Below are 27322 nucleotides of genomic sequence, written 5' to 3' on the forward strand. Positions count from 1 at the left end.
GGGGAGTCTAACCTAGAGGCGGATAGGCTCAGCAGGCTGTGTACTGACAACTACGAATGGCAGTTGGACGAACAGGTCCTTCAGGGGGATCTTCGACAGTTGGGGTCATCCTCAGGTGGATCTCTTCGTCACCTGGTCCAACAGGAGGTGCCCCCAGTTCATGTCCTAGCAGGGACAGGGCAGGGCCTCTCTGGGCGACACGATGCAGATCCAGTGGGACAACATGAACGTGTATACCTTCCCTCCCACTCCCCTGGTCCACAGGGTAGTATGCAAGATCAGGGTAGCCGGCACCTCCGTATCATCCTGATGGCTCCATGGTGGCCGGCAAGGCCATGGTTCTCGGAACGACTCAGCCTATCAGATCAGACCCCGGTGCACCTTCCACTGGGCGCACCACACCTACTCTCTCAGCAGGAGGGCACAGTCATCCACCCTGCCCCCTGTAATGATGCCTACCTCTAAGGAGCCAGGCCGGGCCCAGCAACCCCAGAGGCAGACATCATTTTCCCCAGGGAAGTCTCAGCGGGCCCAAGTCGGGGCCCTTTGGACTCAGTCCTGGCGCCTTAGGCGCCAGGCTCATAGCGGACCCCAGTCCTGGCGCCTTAGGCGCCAGGCTCATAGAAGAGGATATGTGTTTAAGTGCTTGGGTGCACACTTACCTGATGCAGACCTTGCTGCTTCATCCAGGCCCTCTTGAGGCCTGAATGGGACTACTTAACCTGTAGGACTACTTCACCACCCGGGTGTGGTCGGGGAAGGATACATACCTGATTGGTGGAAGGATACATACCAGGAACTTCTTCCAAGGCTATTTAAATCCCACCCGAACAGCCACACATGCTTCGCGTTGTTCTGCACCTAGCAGCTGGACGCTCGCCGTGTCAGCTCCTGCATCCTGACTTCAGCCACGCCTGCCAGCACCCTGGAACACCTGCAAGGGGAGAAAGGAAGAGAATAGGAGAAGAAAAGCCCTTACCTGCTAAATCTGCATCCCGGAGTCATTTCTCCAACGGCCCTGAAAAGGAAGACATCATTTTAAAGGCATTTCGTTTCGATCGCTGCAGCGCTGCATTTTACTCACCTTTGCAAGGCGCTTCCATCTTCAGCAGCGATCTTCCGGATTCAGCTACGCCCCGGCGCCTAGAGGAAAAAAGACAAAAACAAAGGTGAGAGGGAGAAAAGGAATAAGGAAAGCTCAGTTTCCTTTTAAGTCTTACCTGTTGGATTATTCCCACTGCATTTCGGGTCCTGCCGCTTCCTGGCATCTCCGGACCCCGGCCCCTATGGGGAAAAAAGACAAAGACATTGAATGAGCGAATGCAAAGACATTACCTGAGCGCTCATCCAGAACTGTTTCACTTCGGGTCGGCGCCATATCTCCGGCACTCCGAACCCCGGCCCCTAAGGGGAAAAAGACATAAGCATTAGCGCTTGCTGCAATTAGACAACGAACATTATTATTAAGCTTGAACTTTTGAACAGAACTTTTACAGCGCCTTACCTGAACAGTCAAGCTTACCTGAACTCCCATCAATCCTCAATCCAGTGAAGTAACTGGGTTTCAACGCGCCCCTGCATCAGAAGCAGGATGGAGAGCTCATCCTTCCAAACCCTAAGGTGAGGCTTCACAGGGAATCGTGGAGGAGGTATCGTGGAGGGTTGGAAGGGAGTGGGAGGCTTGAGCATTGTTCCACAGTTGGTAATACTCCCTTTTCACGCACAGGAGGGTATCCAACGAGCCAGGGAAGCCAGAATAGAGGGGCCCTTCCTGTCCATCTTCAGAGTTCTGCGCCTTCGACGCCGTGCCTCCGTGGGAACCAGGTGAGCGTTACACCCCCTGAGGTTAGCCATTAAGGCATGGTTCCTGAACAAGTCACACTGAGGCATCTGCACCTGTCACACGCTAACCTATACATTACACAAGGGGCTAGAAGCAATGCTACCAGGAGCCAGTGCAAAAGCAAGTGGACCAGATTTTATGACTGGGCGGAAACAAAGGAGGTCAATCCATTGACCTGTACTCTGGACGACATGCTCTCCTTCTTTGCGCACCTCGCACACTCAGGGGTGCAGGTAGACACGTGCAGCACCTATCTGGCGGCCATTGGAACCTACAGGAACTCTGAGGAGGAGGTGTTTTCATCCTCTAATCCGGTGGTTAAAAGATACTTGGCGGGCCTGACCAGGATTTACCCGCCTATCAAGAAACCACACCCATGTGGGACCTCAATGTGGTCTTGTGCACCCTGGTGCATAAACTATTCGAACCTATGGCGTCCGCAGACATCGTCTAGTCACCATTAAGACAGTCCTCCTGGTGGGCCTTAATCGGCACGCCGGATCAGTGAAATCCATGCGCTGGTGGCTCGAGAACCTTGTACTACTTTTCATAAGGACAAGGTGGTGCTTAGCACTCACCCCGCATTCTTACCTAAGGTGGTCTCCTCTTTTCACTTAAACGAGGAGATGGTGCTACCAGCGTTCTTCGCTGACCCCAAGGATGATGCTCAGAGGGTATTGCACTGTCTGGACGTGGGGTGTGTGCTGAGATGCTACCTGGACAGGACCAAGAGCTTCTACAAAATCAGACACCGTCTTTGTCACCTTTGGTGGGCCAAAGCCTGGCTGTCAAGCCTCCAAGACTTACATAGCAAGGTGGGTGGTTACGGCCATCAAGGAGACGTACGAGGGGGCAGCACAAACCTCTGCCAGCAAATATACATGCCCACGCAATCGGAGCTAAATGCACAGCAATTGCTTTCCAGTGGCACGTCCCGTAGCAGGTTATCAGCAAGGCGCCTACGTGGGCTACGTCCTCATCCTTCTGCAAGCACTACTGCTTGGATGCGGCTCCAGGTCGGATGCAACATTTGGTCAGGCAGTGTTAAGGCACTTGTTTTCTTAAGAGTGCTCCTCTCCACCCTTGGGCTACATTCAGTTGTACTCGCCCATACAGTATGGAGGAACGGGACATATGAGTAATTATAAGTTACTCAACGTAGTGACTAATGCACTCCTAGTCCACAGTCCACTTTCCTCCATATGTCCCACCATTCTCCCCCCTAATAAAACTGGTGTCATTAGGCAATGTTAATATTGTCGACGCGTCAAAGGGGACTGAGGAGTTGGGCTGGTGGGTGGAGTCAGGGGAGCGCATGCTCCCAGCTTTGCGCCCCCGCACGCATCTAAATTAAGGGTAAGATTTTTCTGCTGAAAAAGGTTCTGTCTCCCGTCCCTAGCGAGGGACGCCCTTACAGTATGGAGGAAAGGGGACTATGGATTAGGGGTACGTTGGTCACTACGGTGAGTTACTTAAAATTTATTAAATTAGTGACCTACAAGAGGAGGATGCTATATTTCCAAAAGCAGCCACAACTAACCCTATGCGTTCTTTCAAATGAGGCTAATATGGAACTAAGAAATGGAATGAGTGATTTTACTGGAGGGCCAGGGAGGAGGGAATTATCCAAGAACTCGAGTCAACGATTGACCATTAAAGGTCATGTTAACGGCTCTATGTAATTTTGGAGAAATTCTTCTGGGTGATTCCTCCAAAGTTGCATTAACTAAGTGTCAAGCTGAGAGGTCCTGTATCCGCGGAAGCTGCTGAACCCCCGACAATCCCCCTGAGATGTATTTCCCAGAACTAGTTTTCAATACAGCTCTGTAAACTACACCCCAAAGGGAAAGGGGGAATGGGACAACAAAACAACACCAGGCAGACTGCGTCAAGGCTAATCAGTGCTGAACCTGCAGAGGATAAAGAATAACATATACACTTCCTTAATTCACTTACTTAACCTTATGAATGGGAAGACATTAATCCTTAACTAATAATTGAGAATCCTACCTGGTTCTTCTCTTGAAATTTCTTAGAGAAGCGGATAAGAAGCTGAAAATCTCTCTTACTTGCGATACTAGAAATTCCCAGCAACTTCTTACATTAGGCAAAACTGGAAGTCTTAGCTCTTTGTTTGTCTTTTTTCCAACATGCACTGGTAGTTCAATTAGATTGTCTTTAAAATGTTCTTTCTTGTCATTTCAAAACTTTTCAAACTATTTATAATTATCTTGAGTCTTTGAATCCTTGAAGAAAGAGGAAACACGTGCTAAATGCACACGCAGGTTATTTCCATTTAAATTATCGATGAACTTCATAGAAATCTTCCTGGTTGAAGAACACGCGCAAACGGATGAAGACGCGCGATCAAAATAATCCACACGCGCTAAAAATCCACACGCGCAATAATCCACACGCACAATAGTCCACACGCGCAATAATGTTCTCCTGCGAGACACGCGAAATAAAAACACCCGCGCTATTGAGTTCAAACGCGACGAAGTGATTCTCACGCGCAAAATCACTAGCGATGGAAAAAACACACGCGCACTCACATGGCACGCGACGAACAGATTCTCGCGCTTTGTACACCCGCGCTAAAAATCACACGCGCTTTGTATTTCACACGCGCTTTGTACACCCGCGCTAAAAATCACACGCGCTTTGTATTTCACACGCGCTTTGTACACCCGCGCTTAAAAGCACACGCGCTTTGTATTTCACACGCGCTTTGTATTTCACACGCGCTTTGTAGTTCTCACGCAGCGTATAGTTTCTCGCGCAAAGGATCACCCGCGCAATAAAACACACGCGCGTTTAAAATTGCACGAGACCAACCTCTACTCGCGCTCGGAATACACACGCTAGAAAGCACGCGCTCACTTGAATTCGCACGCGACAGTCAAAATCTCGCGCTAAGGAACACCGCACTGGAAACACAAGCGCACTCCGGTAGTTCAATAGTTTTAGTAGAAACACTACTTTTAACGAATTTTCAATGAGAATGTTATTAAGATGAACAGATTTACAGTAAAAATAAAGTCACTTATCTCCTGAGCGAATTCACAAAGATTTCCTGCTTTTCCTATCTTCAAAAACGAATTCCTGCCAGCTGAAGACTTCTCCTGAAACCCCCAAGAAAGTAGCCGCTCAACTGCTGAGATCTGAAGGATAAAATCCACCAGGCCTAATACTAAAGCAGGAGCAGCCACTGAACACGTCCTCTCAGATGGGGTTTTGATGATGAAAGGCACAGAGTGACAGTTTAGAATGTTCATTGTTGTTCAGCATTGTCTTTTAGCCAATCAGAGTTGTCACTGTGAGGCTCCATCTTGCCTTGGGTCAGAACCAGGATTCTGAATCAACAAGTTAAGGCCTAACCAACTATAATGGAAAACTTCCCACCCACACAAAGCTAATCTGAAAAGGATAAATAATAAAAAGGAAACTTGAATAAGAGAAGGAAACCTGACACTAAGACACTAGATGAACTTTGGAACTGGGAGACATCTCTATTGACTAAAATGGATCAAATTGTGAAATCCAATATGGGAGAAATGGTAAATGAAGTTGATTGTAATTGATCAGAGGAGCTTCTATCCGGAAAAAGGTATATAACGAATGACAGTAACCCTTTACACTAACTGAACAAACAGTACATGTAGGCCTCAAGATCCAGTTGGACACCACACAAGGATGAAAAACCCCATCTGCTCAGCAGAAAACATTGCCCAGGGCCTTGCAGAGAGAAGTGCGCACACACACACACACCAAGTTGCAATTTTCCAAAGGACTACAATGCTGCACAGTGATAGGTTAATCAAGGGGGGGTGAATATCTTCCCATGCTTGAGTTGCGATAGTGCGGTCATAAAAGAGCAACAAAGAGTTTTGCAGACCCAGAGCTAAGAGACAGAACACTGCACATTGATTGGTTAAAACACTTTGGCTTAGCCAAGTTCCCAAGCCAGTGTTCAAAAGAGATATAACCATGTATGTTCCTAAGCAGTACATCAATATGTCTTATAATGAAGGTCACGGGTCAGTGGGAACAGAACAATAAGCAGTGTAAAACATGCCTGTCGAGACAGAGTGAACGAAGCGCAACACTGCCCTCTGTGGGATAAATTGCACTAACAGAGCAGCAATTGCTACGGAAGAAGCCATGCAAAATCCTATTACCCATGAATTAGGATGAATTAGTAATGAGTTATTCCTATGGAAATTAATGAATAACCCTCACAGCACATACTCAATAGTAGTAAGGCAAACTTTATGAAATCACAATTATTTGATTTAAGGTTTCTAAACAAAACCTGCTCCTAACTGTACTCCCACGTAGCTACTCATCAGTAAATACTGGCTGCTCAGAGACTGTACGCGAGAGAGCTGACGGAGATTTTCAACTAAAAACATGGCAGAAACTAAAGAGAACTTGTATTAATAAAGATTCAAGGAATTTCTGGAATTTGGTTATGAAAGGTATGTTTGGTGAGACTGTCCCTGGTATAATAGAATCCAATATTAAAGAACCCTAATGGTTTGACTATTACCGTAACATATATAAGGAGTCCAGTATGAATAATGAGACCGAATTGGTAAAAGCAGAATTTGTTCCTTGTACCCGATTACTTATTTAAGCAATACGCACTGAGCTGGGGAGGGGGGGGGGGCATTACCGCTTCAGTTATTGCTCTACGGCCCATAGTTACAGGCCCGAGCGAAGTGAGTGCCTTGGCCCTGGGGCATTACCTGAAGCGTTCATGCCCCCCCCAACGAGGGGCTTATTGCTATTAGTAACCCCGTCCATAAAACCGGGGTATTAATAGTGTTTTTTTTTAAAGTTGTGATACGTCTCGCAACTCAAAAGAAAAAAGATGGCTGCCATTGAGCGGGGTGAAGGTGCAATACGTAGACCTCTCCCTTTTCACAGCAGCAATTCAAAAAGGAGAAAAATAAAAGAAAATGTAAGTTGCCCACCAGGAAACCGACAGAAGGAGCTACATGTAGTGCCTTCTGCCTTTCCATGGCTGCCAGGACGTGGTTACGACCAGCCCGACAGAGACTTTGTCGGGCTGGTAACAACCTGACGATGGCCATTGAGCTTGGTTGTTACAAGCCCATTGTCACCCGCCGGGTACTAAATGATGAAATCAACCCAATAGTTATAGAAAGTAATGTAAAGAAGCTAGCATGGAATAAAGCACCTAGACCACATGGAGTTCCTGGTGAGATCTATAAATTGGTCCCATCTCTTTAGACCAAAGTGTAATCTTATTTGTTTAAATTGTTTCTAAAGATATGAGTACTCGCGGTTACTTGGCTATCTATTGCTACAGTTGCAATTTTTAAAAAGGGAGCCCGCTCTAGATAGGAGTTACAAACCAATCTCCATGAGCGATGTCTCTTTTAAATTCATGCGGAAATTTGTGTTCAAGGAGCTGCGCCAATGGGCTGAAGCTGGAGATATAATATCGGACATGCAATTAGGCCTTTGTGCTTCAGCAGGAACCATCAAACAATGTTTGCATTTGTCTATAATTGTTGATAAATATGTGGAAACCAATGGAACCTTCTTGTATTTGGCTTTTATAGGCCTATCCATGGCATTTGATACAGTACATAGCTCGTTGCTTTAGGATAATTTGACATCCTTAAATATAAACAGATATTAGTATAATTAAACTGCTGTACTGTAAAACTACAGCTGTTGTCCTTTAAAAAAACTTTGAAAAAAAGATAATGAATTTGTCCTTTAGCACAATTCAGGAAGGAGAACTGCTAATTTTGGAATACACTGTGGTGTCCGGAAAGGGTGTGTAATAGCCCCAATGCTGTTTAATTAGTATCTTATTGTCCTTTCATTTTCCATCATTGACATCGGATGTCCATGTGTGGAGCGACTCCTAATTCCATGCATAGGAGTCGCAAATATCGTACTAATCGGGAGTACCCCAATAGCATTGCAAAAGCTATTGGATGAGTGTGTCGGCACATGAGATGAAAATAAATGTGTGAAAATCTAAAATCATGGTTGTTGTGAATCGGAGGCGCGTGCTATTAAGAACACTCTACATTGAGAAAGTTAAATTGTAGGAAGTTGACGCCTTTGACTATCTCGTTATTTGTTTCACTAACAATTGTTAATGGCGGACATATGCCCAGAATTTGACAATGCATACAATGCAGTCAAACACCATATTTAAACTATGGCAAATTAAGTAACGTTAACATTGGTCTCAGAATTTCTCTGGTCCAATCCACAACCTTCTTATAGAAGATGTCCTAAAGATGAGTGTGTTAGGGAAAACTTTAATTTTCTGTGCCAATTCTCCTCAACCTAAGATATTCCCTCCCACCCACCAGCACTTGTACTGCACATTTTTTTATCTGTTCTCCTGAGTGAGTGGAACAGTTTCCCATCCACTCATTCTTTTTGCTCTGACATGGGAACCCTGTTTCACTGCTTTTGAAATGTATTTTTAATTCAATGGAGTCATGCTTTTCTCCATGTATTTTACTACAGGCGTCTGTAATTGATTCTTGCAGCACAAAGCACCCTATGTGCAGTGTTGCTGGCGAGTCCCTTGGGCATCCCTTTTTATTTTATTCTATTTTCCATTTTTTCAGGGGTCGTGAGATTTTTTATCTTACCTTTTCTTTTGTGGGATCAGCACACACCACCTTTTGTGGAGTGCTGAGGGGCTACACTCCTTTCCTACTGCTCCTGTAACCTTTTAGTTACATTAACAAACTTAAATGGCTGGTGGCAGTGGATACATGTTTCTACCATTTATGTGCAACTCACTTGCAGGCTTTTTCCACAGATCCAGTGAAGCACCCATGGGTGACCATTTTCCCAAAATACCCCCTGTCTTTTCTTGCCATTTTCCGTTTGTGTGTTCCTTCTTGGCCCTTCTACCATTCCAGGTGGGGCTGGGTCTTCTTTGAGTTTTGCCTTTTGTGGGATTCCTTTGTGAAGCCCGCCAGGGCTCCAGTGTGTCTGCTGAGGCAGGAAGTGAGGGAGGATCCCAAAACGTTGCTGGCCTTTGTCTGAGGGTATGCCTCGCTGGAACCAGTTTTAACTGGGAGGCTGGCTGTCCTGCAAAGACAGACATCCCCTGGTGATTGGCAGCTGCATGGGACCGATTGAATGGGTTCCTGCATAAAAGGTGAGGCTTTTGGGACAGAGGGCTAAGCTCCACTGCAACTGAAGCTCCGAAGACGACGACCAGAGTTGCCTGCAGCACCTCCAACACCTGCTGAAGCACTGCTGCTGCCCGCACCCCATTTTTAGATGAACAGGGAAGCTCCAGCAAGGGCGACTTCCTCTGTTGGGCATAACCAGCCTCACAACCACCTTCAATTTGAGCCGTCCCCGACGTCCTGCGACCTTCCTGGGCTGCACAACCCCAATACCCGGGATACCACAACCATCTTGCAGTGCTTAGTCTTGACCGTCATCGAATCTCCCTGCATCTTCAGTGGCATCCGTGTGAACCGCCAGAAGCAAGAACCCTCTCCTCAGAGTGCCCTCGCCAGAGTGCAGGACCGAGTAAACCTGAGGATTCCAACCAGCAGTGATCATTCATTCGCTCCTGGTGCTGATAAAAAGGTGCAAAAACCCCAACGACGCAGGAGTACGAAAAATCCTCTGCTAGCAAGTCCCTCTCTTTACTACTGATGCAGGGCCCAAGCCTGAGTCCTTCGTTCGTAAACTTAACTTGAGCCATTTTTTTGAAGTGATGTTTCTGCTAGTTGGGTGAGCTCCCAAATTCAGTCGACCCACACCCCACAGCTCGTGAGCCTACAGGGAGAATTCCCAGAAGTCCCTTTGTCCTTTTTGAATTTAACTAGTTTGTTACTTACCTGTAAAGAGAACATTTTCATCAGAACTTCTGCATACCCATTGACTTTGGCATTGCGTGTTCCCCAACAGAAAACCTTCCATTCCTATTGACTTTGGCAGCGCTGGTTTCCCTCCAAAACCGGAACTGAAGAACTCTATTCTAGTTAGGGAAAAACTGTTTAAGCCTCACAAGTTCCTAAGAAGAATTGGTACAGTACTTGCTAATGTTGGTTTCTACCATTCTTGAACTACCTACAACAAAGTATTGCTGAGTTATTCCAAGAATGCTTTCTTACCTAGTGAAGTCATTCATGACTGGTTGCAAGAGTATATTGTGATTTACCCACCTGCTTTATTCCTATTATCCTGGTGTGCGTTTAATGTTATTAGTTGATACTGCATTTCGACTGATACCCATTGCCTTGTAGGTATACAAAAAAATATATATTTATTTTGATATAACCTTTCTTTGGACCTATGCATCTTCTGATTTTCTTTGTACTGATTCACAGCTCACATTCCTCACAGCTCACAAAGCCTGGCTGCTCTGCCATTCTACTAAACTTGGGTAGGACAGGCCTATATTAGATGTTAGGGCTCTGAAACCAAGAGATAAGTTTTAGAATCCAACCCTAAGTGTACTTTAGCAAAATGTACCGACACAAGTGTTATAAAGGTAATAAACTGGGTAATGTCCGTGGTGCTGGAGAGAATTTACTGTAATAAGTATGACATTTCGAAAGCATACAAGTCTTGAAAAAAACAATTTATAGATATGATCAGTCTGTAACAAGTGTTATGCAGTTTAAATTACAGTAAGAACATACTATATGAATGATGTATTCCAACCATTGAAAATATTGATCCTAAATATTACAACTAATCACAGATTAAGAACATTCATCACAAAAATGTGATTTTTATCACATTCCAGCAGATAATATTGGTTCAAAGGCTGTTAGTGAATACTATTCTAGATACAAATGTGATGGAGTCTCACGCAGATCTATCTAGTCTGCATGTTCTCTTATTTTGCACTTTAAAGAGCACTACAGAGATTTATTGTTCCTGTGTTTAGGAATGTATCTCTGCTGGATTGTAGACTGGCATACAATGTTTACAATGGAAACTACAGAACAATTTTGAAATTATGGCATATGCAATGAAGATTTGTTAATTTTGAACTTTTTTGTATGATAACTTCATATGGTGAATTTAGTATAATTTTAAAATATGCATAGTTTAATTTTATTTGAATACACTTATTTTGATGATGGTGACAGACTTGGTCACAGAGTGATGAATATGTAGATTCATTTTAATTGACATATTGCTCAAGTACTGGATCGGGTGAAGTGGTTACTTTTATATGGCACACTTGAATGACCCGATGACCACTTCAAGACGTTGCTGCAATTATTGCAAGAGTTGAAGCAGTGGAACAAGCTAGTTTTGAGGAGCGATATAGAAGATAAAAAATAAGGTGTCAAGTGAGCATATGCTTCTAAGATAATCATGTATTTTAGTAGCTATAGGCTTGTTATGCTAATAGGTTTACTGCTTTTCTGATTGTGTTAACACCTTGTTAAATGTGATCTTTCCTCTGCAGATCGAAGCCCACCTGATAGAGTATCATAAAATGGCCCGGAAACTAAAACTGATTCCTTCAACTGCAGAAAATGCCAATGGTCAAGATTTCCAGATCAGTTTTAATCCAGACAGCAATGAGACCTCTCTCACGCAGTACCGGACAAGCATTAATGTACGTGTTAATGGGAGCTTATTTGTTTGATTTATATGTTGCACTTTTCAATGAGTGATGAGCTGAAAACATGTACAATGAAAATCTAGACTGACTTAAACGCAGATTAGCTCGGTCCTATTTGAGAGCAATGAGAACCTCAAGTTACAGGACAAGTTCACCAGATTTGTCTCAGTAAGCAATTTAAAGCAATTGTTGGATAATCCTATAGTGCCCATGAGACTTCCAGTCCTAAATGAATGCCTACGGGGGTCATATGAAACATCAATGCCTGTGATCAATTTAAAGTGAGATAAAATGTCAATTGTCCTTTCTACAATGCCACAATATGTGAGATAGTGTACCATGGGCTAGTGAGGTGTAAGGTCACAGCTCATCAGTCCTGCAGGAGTATGTGACAATGTGCTGGTTTGTCCATGCCTCTACATATGCTTCTGTACAGTGGGAAAGCCCTATTAGAGCCTGGATATAGATACAGGAAGTAACACCTGTATGGACTTTCCTCTAATCAGATCTGTTTGTAGTATCCTAGGAAACAAAGGGCTGACGAGGGGGAGGTCGATCCCAACAGTTACAGCTGGGCGTATTGAGGAACAGCTGGGAAGAGTATAGGGGTTTGCTGGACTAAGCCTACGCCGTTGCGCAGACTTCAGCTGTTGGGGTTTTTCGGTAAAGAAATGACGACTGAAGTCGTCGAGATTAAATAAGCGGAGCAGCGCCGTTGCGCTCGAACATAGTGAGTAAGACAGCGACCGTTGTTGCTCGTATGGCAGCAGATAAAGAGATGGCGCGTGACGCTTCGTCACTTAGGAGAGGAGCGTCCTGAAAGGGGAGACCGAAGTCGGCTACCCGAACTGGAGGAGAAGAAGTGCAAGCTCGGCAGGTTAGTCGCAGAGAAACGGCAGAGGGGCGGAGCCGAATCACTGACTGCCGTCTGCGTTGTAAAGGAGACGAGTCACACGCATCCCGAAAACTGTAATGTATATGTGGCTTGAGTGAAAAGAGGAGAACCAGTTTGAGATACAATACCGGAGGGGGAGAGAGCCGGTTAAATGAACTCTTACCGAAAGAGGAGCATGAGAGACTGATTGTAGCGAACTAAAGTTTGTGTTGGACCGAAGAGGCGAAGCCACGTATGAGGGGAGGAACGGCCGCTCAAAAGTGAACGTAGGGCCGGAGCACCAAAGAGTGAGAGGGGAGTTTCAAAGAAGGGGAACGCAGTAAAAGCTGTCAAACACGCCGAGTCAGCTGATATTGCAGACTGTTTAACAACAGAGCCGTTCCTAAACCAACGGCGTTAATGAAAGAGTACTATCTCATTTGAACTCAGTGTAGCAGTATAGAGGTGAAAACTAATTTCCTTAACAAGGTAATTTAAGGCGTGGAGAGACGAACAACAAGCTTAAAGGCAGCTGAGAGCAGAAAAGACAGATGAAAGACAGATGAAAGACTGATAAAAGAAGAACTAAAGAGAGTACAAAGTCTGGAATAAAGACAATAGGGAAGGAAATAATTAAATGAACATTCTACACAATAAAAACTTACCTGTTTGTTTTTTTTCCCTCGCTGTCACGAACTATGTCTTGAAGAATGGAAGTGGTGAAGAAGACAGCTGAGACCTCATTTTTATAGTAACACATATCTGAAGTATCACAACAAGATCACCAGATTCGTCTCAGTAAGCAATTTAAAGCAATTGTTGCATAATCCGATAGTGCCCATGAGACTTCCAGTCCTAAATGAATGCCTACAGGGGTCATATGAAACATCAATGCCTGTGATCAATTTAAAGTGAGATAAAATGTCAATTGTCCTTTCTACAATGCCACAATGTGAGATAGTGTACCATGGGCTAGTGAGCTGTAAGGTCACAGCTCATCAGTCCTGCAGGAGTAGACTATGAATCCTCCAGACCACTTGGACTCGCTTTTTCTACAAGCCTTGGTTTACTAATTGCAGAATTGGCAATCCTGGTGTGAAAGGGGGGGGAAGTGGATAAAATAAAAAAGGTCAGATCTCTGCTTGCTGCCCTGAAGATTCCCGGACACAGACTTAAGACCGGGACAGACCTAAAAATAAATACATTGGTTAGTACAATGATTTCTAATGTCTATGGCCTCCCAATATGATATTTAATAGTACTCTTGGTTACCTAGCTGCTAGAAGGATCCTTTGTAAATTTTGTGCTCCTCCACAATTCTGTTTTTTTCACCTGCTAGAATCTTTTTACGTTCTGCCTTTTCTGACTCTTGCACAGTTCGAGATTAAAGTTCCCTTTATGAACCTTGTATTACTTTTAAGGAATCTGCTAGCGCTGTTCTGCGTGACCGTCGCTTACCGCGCTACTTGTCACCCCAATGCATGCGCAGGTTGCCTCTCCTGAAGAGACAGTGCTTTCCATGCCGCTGGGTGTGTTGTGTGCTTGCCACTAGTGCTTCTTTCGGGGCTTTTGGAACTGTGCGCACGTCAATGTGTCCTTTACACAGAAATGGACGCAGCATTTCCGGGGACATTGCGTGCAGGGCGGCTTTGGTTGCTTGAGCTTCCGAACTCCTCGCTGCGCGCAGGGGAAGGATGTTTGAGTATGGTAGCCCATGCACCGCCTCCAATGCTTTGCAAGAAAATACATATTTACAGATAATCTCCACTAAGTTCCTAATGTGAAAGGTTTGCAACACTAACACTTTTTTTTTTTTTTTAAACGCTCTGTATTACCAAGCAACTAGCTTTGTTAACTTTTTCAACTACAAACAATTGAATGAATTCCAGAACTTCTCTGTCTTGCTGGAACCCTCCGAAGTCTTCCGACATGCCCTGCTTAACTTCTTCTGCATTGCCCTCTCCTAAAGATGACTTTCCTTGATATTTTCCTCTATATTTCTCTGGATCTTTGGTAGCTGTGACCTTCTCTGTTCAAGGCTTGAATGACAGGCAGTTTAGAATCTTTTATAAGATTCCAAACTCTGTCATTCCTATCAACACTGACAGTCATCCCCACCATCTTGGGCAGGGACTACACCATTCTCCTACATAGCTAATGTGAAGGAAAAAAAGAATGTTTAAAAATCACCTTATACTCAAAAACAGACTTTGACCCCTGCACCTCTCCTGCGCCTCACACATCCCTTGTGTACCAAGACCCTTCTCTTAGCTTGAATGCTCAGTGGGAGCCTGACACAAGCAGTGCCAACAAAGAGTAGGAGCTGTGGAGAACATCTTACTCTGAGGCAAGGAAGTGAGATGGCATCAAAGTATTGTGTAGCCTTCTTTTCACCTTGACACTAGGACAATATCTGCAAGCCAAGTAAGGTCATCAATTGAGATACTTGGGTCGACCTCCTACTGAGGCATGTATGAATGAGATGACTGTTAGGGAGAATTCTCTGTTTAGGCTGAATTTCCTAACCTAGTGAGTCCCCCAGCAGCTTTGCTGGATTTTTGGGGTTTATTTTTTTCTCCTGCCAAGAGTGAGACTCTTTTACCCTCACTCTTGGGCATGATTCGAGTGTGTTTCTTTGAATCTAGATGTGTTTAATGGGCTATGGGGTCTTTTACCCAATAGGGCTTCATGTGTTTTTGTGATGTGTTACACAGCACCCTCAGTGCAGTAACACAGGGGTGTCATAGTGACCATAGTGACTGACTACTGTCTCCCAGGGCATGTAAAGTCACCATTGACTTTACTAGTCTTAAATTCTGAACAGAACCAGTACAAACCATCATATTGTGGACGTACTGGCTGGGGAAATTCAATTGCCCCGGGGTCTGTTAGTCGAGGGGGCACGTCTCCGTCCCCCCTGATCGAGTTTTGGCTGGTGGCAGTGGATACTACTTTTTATATTCAACCGCAAATATTTTCCTATGGGATTTCCCATTGTTTTAGGCTACTATCTTTATTTAATTATTTACGGTAGCCTCGAACATACCGCCGGTTTATTTAATGAATATTAATTCTCTGGTTGGTATTTTTTTGCCAAAACTTTATTCTAAAATGGCGTTTGTGTTCTCTTCTGTGACTCCAACCCAAGTCGAGCCCTTTGTTCCACTTTTTGGCGGGCTTCTCCACAGAAGCCCTCCAAAGTGGTGCCACTCTGTCTGGGGTACTTAGGAGGGGTGAAGGGGGATTTAGGCAACTCAAGTCGCACTCCATCCTGATTGGCCTAAGTGGTGAGCCGGCCGGCTCACCACTTAGCATGTTTGAGTGACAGCTAGGCTGAGTGGGGGTTTTCTGCATAAAGGCAGGGCTTTGGGGACTGTAACTTCAGAAGTCGCCACAGGACCTAAGAATCCGACGAGGGTGAAGCTGAGCCGACCTGCCACGACGACACCACCGGTGGAGCCCTGCTGGACCGTCTCACCACTTTCCCAACGACAGAGGAGATCTCCCGCCGGAGAGTCTTCTTCCTTTGACTGGTGGGGATAACCAGTTTCACCGTCTTTTCGCCTTCCCGACGTACCTCGTGGCTGCCTTGCCTGTGCCAAGCACCCCGGCAACCGGGATACCACGTTTTACCACGACCGTGAAAAAAAGGTACCACCTTTAACCGGAAAACTCCACGGCTGGTTTCTTCCCTGGCAGTGCAACGACCTTCATCTTTCCTCCAAGTCGAGATCTTCTCTTCCTCTGGATGACGACGCGATTTGCACCCACTGCCAGGAACAACTGCCACCGCTGGAGGATCCTTCCCACTTATGTACCGTGTCCCGCCTGGCTTCCCTTGCCACCGACTGTACGGGGTAGATTTAGCCCCCGGATTTCCAACCTGGATTGGCCTGGGACACCCTGGCTAAACTTTCCTGAGCCTCTCTAAACTCTTTTTGAACTCTCTGCAAGACTTTCTAAGCCTAGTGTAACTGTGTGATCTGGGGCGCATTTGTGCTCTGCTCTCTCTAAGAGGGGGCCCAGCCTTTGGACTTCGGCTCACCAGTGACTTTTGCTCTTCTGCCTTGCTAACAGTGTTCCTGAATCTTAGAGTGGTGTACCTTTCCATATTCTGTCTTTTTCCCTCCCTTCTTCACAAACTTATTGGAGTGCCATCTAGTAAAGCGCTCACCTCTGTATGAAAATAAGTGGTGTTTTACTAAGACTGATCTGATGAGGAAAAAGAGGTGTATATATTACAATAGTAACTGTGTTTAGAATATTTTACAATAAGAGTGCTGGAGTGTTTCAAACAGTGTGTTTTTAAATAAATAATTATATACTTTGATACCAAAGCTCTGGTCAGTGTTTTCTTGTATTGGTGTGTCTGAGTGCCTATTGTGTATACTTTGCATACTGCCTAACTCTTCTTGAGAGAAGTCTGACTGCTCAGCCACAGCTACCAGGTAAATCTGGGTGGTACAGACTGCTACCAAGTGGGTTTACTGCTAACACCTGTAGTCCTAAATCTTTTGCAGTGTTCCCTAAGGGAACTACACAGGTTTCTGCCTAACAACGACTTATTGTGAGTGGCATTTAGAATGGCGTAGAAAGAAGAAATCTTTCAATTTGGGGGGTCTCCTATGATTAAATCCTCAAATGTGATGGTCTCTTTCCTTCCCACCTCTCTGCTCCTTTGACATTTGGATTAGTGATCCATTTTCTGCTTTCCATGTAAGTGAATCTAGTTGATTCGGGAACGAAAAAAGCTTGCTTACAACCTTTTAAAGTCTAGAGGGGGATCCCTTCTTCATAAAGCTGTCCCAATGTTTCCAAGCAGCACATTATCCATTTTAAGAATTGTACAGGCAGTAGCCCAAGAGAGAAAGCCAAGTTTCCCAATACCGGGGTGAGGTGCGAAGGTAAGAAGATTGGGCCATATTTCTTTGCTTTGTGGGCCCAATAGTGCAAGGTGATGTTTGTAGATGGGAGCAAATAACCACTCGATCAGCATATAACTGGGGTGCCAGCACCATTTATTCAATTTGCATGCCAGCATGTGTTCTAATTCTAGGCAGCGTTTAGTGCTTGCGTTAAGATTCCATTCTACTGCTGTAGCCAGCTTGGCAGCAAACATCTGAGCATTTAAGTCTGGGACTCCCAAGACGACCTGTTGGGTTTGAATGAAAGCATTGTGCTGCATGGAACTCTAAAGGGTTCTTCAGAAAAAAACAAATGTAGTATGTGTTTGTATTTCATATATGGTCTTTTCTGGAATTACCTTTGGAGGGGTGGGGGGGTCTGATGTGTGTATAAAAACCTTGAAAGAAGGGTCATTTTAATTGCTTCCTGTTTAGTTCATTTCGAAAGGTCACATTGCCTCTTTAATAAAAGCTTTGCTTTGTTGTCTAAAAATAAAAAAGTGAATTTTCAAATGATAACCCCTATATATTTAATTGTATCCGTTTTCCACTGGAAGTTTATAGGAGTTGCATGGTAGCCACTGTTGTGATTTTATGTAATTTCATCTTGAAGTAAGAGATCATGCAGAGGGGATAAATATGAATACAAATGGAATTATGCATAAAGAGTAGGTTGTCCTGGCTTGTGAGGCAATTTTATGTTGCGAGTAACCAAGGTTCTCTCTGAATGGCTTCATTCAAGCGTACTCACTTTAGATGACACTAGTGGCTCCATAGAATGGGCAAAAAGTTGTTAAAAATTGTCATTTACCATGATCTATAATTATCACTCTGCGGACCTTACTGGAAGTCTGGCGACCTGGGATAAACCTGGTTTGATCAGAGTGCATTAAATATGGAAGGGTTGCTACCAAACCATTTATTAAGATCTTGGAAAATAGTCTGTCTTCGTAGTTTAGGATAACAATAGGGCTATAGGATTCATAATGTGTGCTCTGTCTGGTTTTGCTAGGAATGTAAGAATCCTCTCGCCAATTGACTGAGTTGTTGCCCTGGTGTTTAGGAAGTTGTTAGAGAGCGCGAGACCCAATGTGGGGATAAGGAGTGTTGGAAATATTTAATAAAAGACAGCTGGAAACCCATCTGGCTCAGGTGTTCTATTAATAAGGAGATTTTTTTGTCGCGAACATCACCTTATCAGGAGTTATAGTAACTTCCAAAGTCAGGGAATCCCGAGCTATAATAGTCTGTTAATAGGAATTCTGCAGGAACGCCTCTGGAGTAGAATGATATTGGGAAAGTATCTTTAGGTTGGCAGGGTCTGAATGATGCAGTTGGTCACCGTTACTTTGGAGCTTATCTATTGTGTTTTTGGTTTGGTGCATTTTTTATTTGTCTGCTAGGAGTCTAGCAGTTTTATTTGAGGTGCTAAAATAGGATTTCTTGTTTTTCAGAAGTCTGAATGAGAACTCTGGTGCACAAAAGGCTTTCCTTGCTTTTCTGGTAGTTTGTAAATCTGTCCATTTTCCAGGTTGTATTGGCTTTGTATTGGAATTCCAAGGCTAAAACCAGTTTCTCAATTTGCTGATCTGTGATGTCTTTTTTTTTCCTATATGAGACCAGGTTAATTGATTCCCACTCGATAGTGGGCTTCAATGCTTTCCAAAGGCTTTCAAAAGAAGACGCTACACGTGTTCTTGTTAAAATATTGCATAATTTCAGAGCCCAGAGAAGCCATGATAACCATCTCAAAGAATAGAATGGTTTGTGCCAATGGAAGTTTTTGTGGGTATAGGGTCCTCTCATGCTGAGGGATAACATGACTGGTTGAAGATCAATGTCTGATTCGAGTTAATTTGAGGAGGATAATATAAAAGGTAAGAGTTATTGCAATATCCAAAAATTGTCGATAAGGCAGAAAATCTGGTGTACATGCAAAATGTGGGTGTAGCCCAATACAGTGGGATTGAGCTGCCGCCAGATGTCAACCAAGCTTATGTCATAAGTGGCTTCTTGAAGAGACGATGAGAATTTGCAGTATGAGAATTGGTCAAATGCAAATTGCCTATGTCTGGCTGAAGTGCTATATTGAAGCCCCCATCTATAATTTAGTCTCCTTTTTGAACTTAAATAATTTGCTGAACATTTTGGAACAGAGGTTTCACTTTTGATTTGGTTCACACATTGAAGATTAATTTCTAGTACTCTATCCTGATAATATCATAGTTTCTTAAAATGAAGTCTATCTTCAATCAAAATGGCCACTCCCCATTTCTTATCAGCAGTAGTGTTGAAAAATCGATGCAGGCACCATCTTGACTAAATGCGGCAACAGTCTGCCCTGAGTCTCCTTTAGGCAGGCAATGTTGGACCTTCATTCTAGCAATTTACTTTCAGGTAACCTCTGTTATTAATTATGGTAGTAAGCTGGACTAGCAATCTTCAGAACCTAGGATGGAAAAGGATAGCAGCTGTTGGGCAGTTGCCCCAGAACCTGAAGATGCAAGAACAGAAGTCGCAGCGTTAATGCATTCTGCAAAGCACAACCCTGTGCAATTCATGCCTCTCATACATGAGCACAGATTTGCCAGTAATAACCATAGAAGTATTGGAACTAGGACCAAAATGTTCCATGACCAAGCTTTCATCGATTTGAACTTGCACATCTTTACCCTGAGTGAATACTTTCAATTACCCAACACGAGCAGTTCAGACCGAGCCTTCAAAAAATCCTAAGTCATATTGCCTATGTATATATGTTTGCCATTGTCTGAATAAGCATTTTTCTGACCCAGCGGAACAGGGGGTGGGGGGAGATTAGGTTGTAAACCTTTTTAGGAGCACATGCTCTGAACAAGCTTCCAATTATAATATTATAGAACGGACCATTATGAGCAATATGAAATCTAGCACAGCTGCAAGAAGATGATCAAGCATGTGAGCCCAAGAGTTGTAAAATACACTCCACTTGAGGGAGGTCGCACCTGAGGCCGCCTGCAGCATCGTATTGACCTGGGCGTGTATGCTTGCCTTACCCGTTCTCGCCCTGCTTCAACTACCCCTTGAGAGCTTCCTTATCTGTTAGACTGCCAGGCACACTCATCCTATTTTAGAACCCATGTTCCTCTTGTAGAAAACTTCACTATCTTCTCTGGCCTTGTTTTAACTTGATAAAATGCAGCGTAGGAAAGGAAACTGGTTAATTACGGGGGAGATGTCTTTAACTGGTGCATAGCATATCAGGAAGCCCAGAGGATAGTGATAATTCACTACATGTTGTCACTTCACCCCGAGGGGTAGCTCGTTTCCAGGAGGCCAGAGAGGTGAGGCTGCTACCCGATACTCCCTCTGGGGGTGGTATACTGAGGGAGGATCTCATTAGGAGGGACTCTTCCCCATCCAGCCCCCCGGGTGGACGACATCTAGGGTCTAGCACTTGTGATAACATCAGGCCCTCACACACACTAATCTCTCCTTCTGCTATACTCTTTGAAGAGACTAGGCCTTTGTACTGTTGTAGACTACCTCAAGGTCCTGGAAAGTACTAAGACGAAGAACAACATCCGAAATATAGTTCATCCAAGTACTGGGACGAGGTGGGACCCAGCCTGTTAAGTTAAAGGATATTTATACTGCGCACTATCACCACCAGAGTGGTCCCCTGGCGCTCTGGCGGATCTGAAAGGAGAGCGGGTAGGGTAAGTTAGTAGGACAGAGTGGGGGAGAGAGCAAGAGAGCTATGATGTCCTATTGGAAGCTTCAGTTCGGTTAACACTGTTCGCAGAGCTTAGGTGTGCTTTTTGGTCAGCGGCCGTCCTGTGCTGTTGTGCAGGGCTATGTGTGGTTTGTTTTGTTATTGCAGTGTAGTGAAGTGCATGCAGTTTGGTGTGCTTTTAAGAGGTATGGTTGTATTTAGTCTGAGTTTGAGAGGTGGATTTAGAAGGGTGAGATTTTTTTTTGTACGGTTGGTTACTGGCATCCCTCTCTCAATGAGACGCATGGTTATCTTCACAGTTCTGTCTAGATATGACGTAAGCTTTTCTCCACAATTATGTCTAGATGTGATGTGATGTATGTTTATATACGCAATTCTATCCCATTCCTACTAGCTCAAATGCAAACTGTGGCTGAGATAACACAATTGGCATGATGTAGAGTGTGGTCACCTCACACAATGAGGCTGATTTCAAGATGGCTACCTTGTACAAATGAGCTAAATACTGACTATGGGTGATAGGCACGGATAGGAAGCTGACATAGTGAAGTACATGAGGTGGTGTTGACATATCACAGTGGGTACAAACTGTTTAGAGGGTATAATGGCGACTACTCCCCGTCGGCACCATGCGGGTTGAGATTGTTAAGGTTGTGGGTTGCTATTTGGTCGTAAGCAGGCTCTACCTGGCATCACCTCACTTAGCTCCTAGGGTGCGGTCCCGCTCCCTGCAAATTCTAAGCGCTCCCTGTTCTGTCGCGTGCTACTTGGTGATTAATGCTCCTATGTCTCCAGCTACAGACCCTGTTCTAGGGCTTTGGGGGGGTGGTTGAATCACATTTTTTATTTTTGTTCCATCTGGTTCTGAGTTGAAGAGCCAGGTTTTGAGTAGTTTGCTGAATTTAAGGTGGTCATTTTTGTATTTTGTATTTCTATTGTGAGGGTGTTCAAAGTTTTTGCTGTCAGGTGAGAGAAAGAGAAGCCCCCAAGTTTTTCTCTTGTGTATGGTTTTGGTTGCAGGCAGATGTCTTGTCGGTTGGTAAATGGTTATTTTCTTTTGTAGGCATTCTGCTACTTGGCCGCGGACTGCTCTGTGCGTTATGCACATTGTTTTGAACTGGGAAGCCAGTGTAACATTTTTACAGCTGGGGTGATGTGGTCTCTTTGTGATAGTTTAAGGAGAAGTCTGGCTGCTGCGTTTTGGATACGTTGCAGTTTCTTTAGCAAGCGTTCCGGCATTCTGAGGTAGAGGCTGTTGACAATCCATTCTTGACATGAGGGTGATTGTCATTGTTTTATGGGTGAATGACGGGAACGGTTGGATTGTTTTTATTGAGTGTAGGAGGAAGAAGCATTTCTTGATTATTGTGTTTACTTGTGGTTCTAGTGTTAGTGCGTTGTCCATTAGGATTCCAATGTTTTTGAATATATAAGTGCTGCCTTCCAGGTTTTTGGATATAACCAAGATCAATGAAAAAAATACTAAGAATGAACTGAAGTGTTATAGACTTCTGTGGAGGCGTGGTCCTGCTTACGCACAAAAGACCAAAGAAGCACTGCATGCCAGAACTGCAGCCATCCAGGACGACCAACTTTGAAGCCCAGGAAGGCCAGGACAGAGCTGAGAGCAGTCTGCTCCCGGAGTCAAAATTATAATGATTCTTTAACTATAGTCTGTGCCTTATTTGAATTTTGTGGGCAGTTCCAAAAATGTTGGCCCCTTGAGTGTTTCAAGATAGTCGGGGTATCCAAATTGGGAAGACTCGTAGGCATATTCAATTCCCTCTGTGACCCGGTTACGGTTGGCAAACATGGATCAGTACCGGTCGCCACAGTGTTTGTTACACTGTGGTGATCTCCATGTATTTGAGGGCAAATAGATAGATGAATCCAGTCTCTTCCCTCCTCAGATTTATCCCAAGTCAATAATGCTGTCAGTCACTGGCAGTTGATGTAAACCTGTTAGAGGAGCTCCTGTCCTTAGCCGCTGGCATATTTTCGTTTTTTCTTTGCTCTTTTTATTGTTTTTTTTTGTTAGGTTTGCTTTTGTATCCCTCTTGTGGTAAACATTCCTGAGCCTCTTTTTTCAAAGGGCTCTCGGACTCCACCAGAGCATTAATTCACTCAGGCTCTGGGGAATCGAAAAAGCCAGGAGAAGCACTTAATTAGAATTCTTGCTTGGCCAGAACGAACAGACTGTTTGGCGTTTGTGTAATAAGGACAGGATTCTCACCCGGGGGAACCTCCAGTCCAACAGGTAGCAAGTTCTCTTTGTCTGGGAAAACTGGTTGAGCAATTCTGTCATTAGCAACCAAATGAATTTAAAGAATATTAATCGCCACTGCAGTAAGTTTTACTGTTTTCATTAATATATCCTTGATTTATTTTCAAATTTCTTTATTGGGATTTATGTATTAAAACAGTTGAATCATTGAGTCAAGCAATCACAATGGTAATAATCAGGAGTAATCAAAATAGGCCACTTGTGCATTAATGATTAAACGGAAAAAACAAAACGATAACAACATTAACAAGTCTCCATATGGTCAATGATGTAAGCAACATGGGGGGGTCGAGCAGCAAGTGAGCACAGGTTAGGAGCTGTGCCAGTATTATTTACCAGATATCTTGTGTCAACAGGGGCTAGTTGCTCAAGGGGGTTTATCATCGTTAGAGGGGTTAAGTAAGGCCCAGGTAAGAGTTTTCCAGGCAGCAAGTCCCAAGCTCGTGTCTTCAGGGGATGTGGTGAGGCCGTTCTCCCAAGCTGAGGTTTCTGCCTCTATCCAGCGCTCCAGTTCGTTGTGCCATACCTGGTATTGTGGGCCTCCAGGTCGCTTCCAGGCCATAGCAATGGTCCTTTTGACCAGAATGCATACCAGGTCCATAAGCTTGACTGAGTGTTTGAACTTGGCCAGTCTGGGATACGTTCCAAGAAGGCACTCTTTCGGGGTCCATTCATATCTGGTCATGCCTGCCTCGCTACATAGGAGTTCCACTCCCGCCCAAAGTCGACGGACCTTGACACATCCCCAGAACATGTGTAAAAGATTTGCTCCGTCTTTGCCACACCATGGGCAGTTATGTTGGGGTAGATGATATATTTTGGCTATTCTAAGCGGTGTCAAGTATGTTCTGTATAGCATGTTGAGTTGTATCAATTTGAATCTGGAATTTCTGGATACCGCATTAGGGAACGCTAGTGCTCTGCCACATTCGGCTTCGGACAGTTCGTGACCTAGGTCTCTCTCCCATTTGGTTTTGAGATCTTGACTACGGGGGTTGGGCCTGTCAATTAGGTGACTATATATACGGGAGACAGGCCTCCATCCATCCCTCAGGCCATATAGGTGTGTTATGAAGGGGTCAGTTTCAGGCTCCTCAGGCCACGTGTCCCATTTAGTCTTAGCCAATTTACGTATCTTTATGTACCAGAGGAATTGACCAGCCGGGACGCCATCGTCAGATTGCAAGGAGGAGAAATCCCGGAAAGTGCCCTCATTGTATAGATCCCCCCAAGTGTATACTCCCATCCTTTCCCAGTGTCGAATGGAGGCAAGGTCCACCGAGTTCTGGCATAGGTCGGCTAAGAGCGGTTTGTCCGGGTTATATCGGTGTTTCAAGTGAAGAAGACTTTTAACCCTTTGCCATACCTGACGGCCCAGGGTAGCTAAGAAAGGAATCCCATCTACAAGACGTTGAGGGGCCCAAATGAGTTCGTTTAATCGGAATGGAGCAATCGGGTGTTGTAAAAGCAGTGTTTCGGAGGTAACATCGTCATCTAGCCATTTGGCCACGAAGCTTAGTTGGGCAGCCAGGTAATAACGTTCCAGATCAGGGAGCCGAATGCCTCCTTGCTCGTAAGGGAGGGTCAGCGTGGATAATGCAAATTTGTGCCTACTAGTGCCCCACAGGAAGTCTTTAAGTATCTTTCCTAGAAGACGGAAGAAGGGAGTTCTGATGTAGTAAAAAATGTTTTGGAACCCGTAGAGGAATCTGGGGAGAACAATCATCTTAATGATGGCAGGCCTGCCCATCATGGATAGGGGGAGGTGAGCCCAGAACCCAATTGACTTGCGCAAGGGAGGCAGCGCCGCTACCGTGTTGTTGGCGTGCATGAGTTCAGGCGTGTGATAAATATTGATGCCCAGATAGCGGAAAGTGGTGGGACACCAGCCTATACCCAGGGAGGGGAGTTCAGCAACATGTGTATTCCGGAGGGTGCCCAACGGAAACAGGCAAGACTTGTGTTTGCTGAAGTGTATTCCTGATACCTTGGCAAAGTTGCCGAGGACCTCCAACATGGTTGGGACATTCAGCTGCGGGTCCCTCACATAAAGGAGAACATCATCCGCATATAGGGAAATTATGTGGTCCACCCCGTCAATCCTTATACCAGCATCAAAGAATTGTTTCCTAAAGTAAATAGCAATGGGTTCAAGCCCGATTATATATAGCATGGGGGAGAGCGGACAGCCCTGCCTTGTGCCCCTTTGTATATCCCATGCCGTGGAGATGAGCCGACCAGTTTTCACCCGTGCTCGCGGTTTGGTGTAGAGAACTGTGATCCATCGAATGAATCGCTCACCGAAACCAAACTCCCTAAGTACCGCAATCAACCACTCCCAAAAAATTGAATCGAACGCTTTGATGGCGTCCAAAGAGAGCAAAGCGTGGGATTTCCCTGTGTGAGTGGGATGTGATAATACGTGTTGTAATCTGCGCAGGTTGGCAGTGGTGTTTCGGCCCGGCACAAAGCCACTCTGGTCGGGGTGTACCACCTCTCCAATCACCCTGGACAGCCGCTTAGCCAGAATGGTTGTGAGGATTTTAACATCATAATTGAGCATGGCGAGAGGGCGATAGGAATCAGTCATTTGCAGGCTTACCAGGCTTGAGGAGCGGAACCACCAAAGTCTCGCGCATGCTCCCAGGCAGGATGCCCGACTCATAAGCTTCTAAGAACACCTCGTGTAGCAGCGGGGACAGTTCTGGCTCGTAGGTTTTGTAAAATTCGGCGGGTAGCCCGTCGCTACCCGGAGCTTTGCAGGTAGCCAGAGACTTGATGGCGTCTTTTATGTCATCTATGTTGATATCAGCATCCAGAGCCTCCTTATGTGGCAGCGGGAGTAGGGGCAGACCAATTTCATCCAGGGTGTTTGCGATTTCCTCGGGGGGCACCATATCAGTGTGGGAGTATAGTCGGGTGTAGAACTGCCCGAAGGTGTCGTTAATTCCCTGTTGGGAACGTTGTGGCTTGCCATCGGCATCTCTTAGGGCTGTGGTCGAGTACTTAGGGTGTTCTTTCTTACACAGCCAGGCGAGTAGCCTACCCGGCTTGTCGGCATGGGCATGCGCTTTGTTGGTTCTGGTGATGTAATCAAATTTGGCCAGCCTGTCCCAAGCTTCCTTACAGGCGGCCCTAGCACTGGCCAGCTTGTCCTCCTGTGGATGGGAGTCCAGGGTGTTGGATTCTAGCTGTTCAATTTCAGTTTCTAATAATTCAAGTTCGGTTCTGAGGTGTTTCCTCATGCCTCCAGCCTTTGCTATGATCTCTCCCCTTACAACCACTTTGAGGGCATCCCAGACCGTGCTTAGGTGGTCAACACTGTCTTTATTCTCACTGATGTAGTTCTCTAGAGATTCTCTGAGGCTTTCCTTGAACTCCGGATCTTTAAGTGCCTCGGTGGGCATCCTCCATGTAGGTATGGGAGATCTGGGTCCAGTGATATTCCATTCAATTACCAGGGGAGAGTGGTCGGAGATGGTGCGACCCAGGTAGTTAGAGGAGTCAATCTGGGGGAATCTCTCTCTGCCGGTGAAGAGATAGTCGATTCTGGTGTGAAGGTTATGTGGCGAGGAGTAGAAGGAATAGCCCCGATCCCCGGGGTGTTGTTCCCGCCAGATGTCAACCAGGTCTAGTTGGTGTAGCGTGGCGTTCATGGCGGTGGTAGCGGTTGAGGGGCCCGCCAAGGGGGGGGGGCCGACCTGTCAAGCACAGGGTCGCTGACGCAATTAAAGTCGCCTCCCCAGATAAGGAATGCATCTCTATAGGGCGCAATCTTTGTGCATAGCATAGTGAGGTGCGCGGGGATGTTGTTGTTGGGGAGGTATGAATTTACAATGCATATCTCTGTTTGTTCAATGTGGCCCAAGAGTATAACATACCTTCCATCAGGGTCCAGTTCAGCCTTGGTGAGCTGGAAGGGGATGTGGGGACTGATCCAGGTGAACACCCCTCTGGCGAATTTGGAGTATGTGGACCCGAACCCCTGTCCGCCCCAGTATGATTCAAGTGCCGCCATGGATTCCTTGGTTAAGTGGGTTTCTTGTAATAGGGCCACCTCTATCTTTTTTCTGTGTAGGTAGGATT

At 45.1% G+C, this 27322-nt stretch overlaps 1 protein-coding gene across 4 annotated transcripts in view; it reads left to right on the forward strand.

Annotated features, from left to right (window-relative positions):
* The window catches only part of NDC80 (NDC80 kinetochore complex component), a 735052-nt gene that overhangs the window by 483734 nt on the left and 223996 nt on the right, over positions 1-27322 (forward strand). For all 4 annotated transcript variants that reach the window (XM_069635820.1, XM_069635823.1, XM_069635822.1 and 1 more), the window contains one exon: positions 11301-11453. In XM_069635820.1, coding sequence (XP_069491921.1) covers positions 11301-11453 — 153 coding nt within the window. The remainder of the gene's footprint in view (positions 1-11300; positions 11454-27322) is intronic.

Source organism: Ambystoma mexicanum, chromosome 7p (assembly GCF_040938575.1).
Source record: "Ambystoma mexicanum isolate Mex_15411 chromosome 7p, UKY_AmexF1_1, whole genome shotgun sequence".
Taxonomy (NCBI): Eukaryota; Metazoa; Chordata; class Amphibia; order Caudata; family Ambystomatidae; genus Ambystoma; species Ambystoma mexicanum.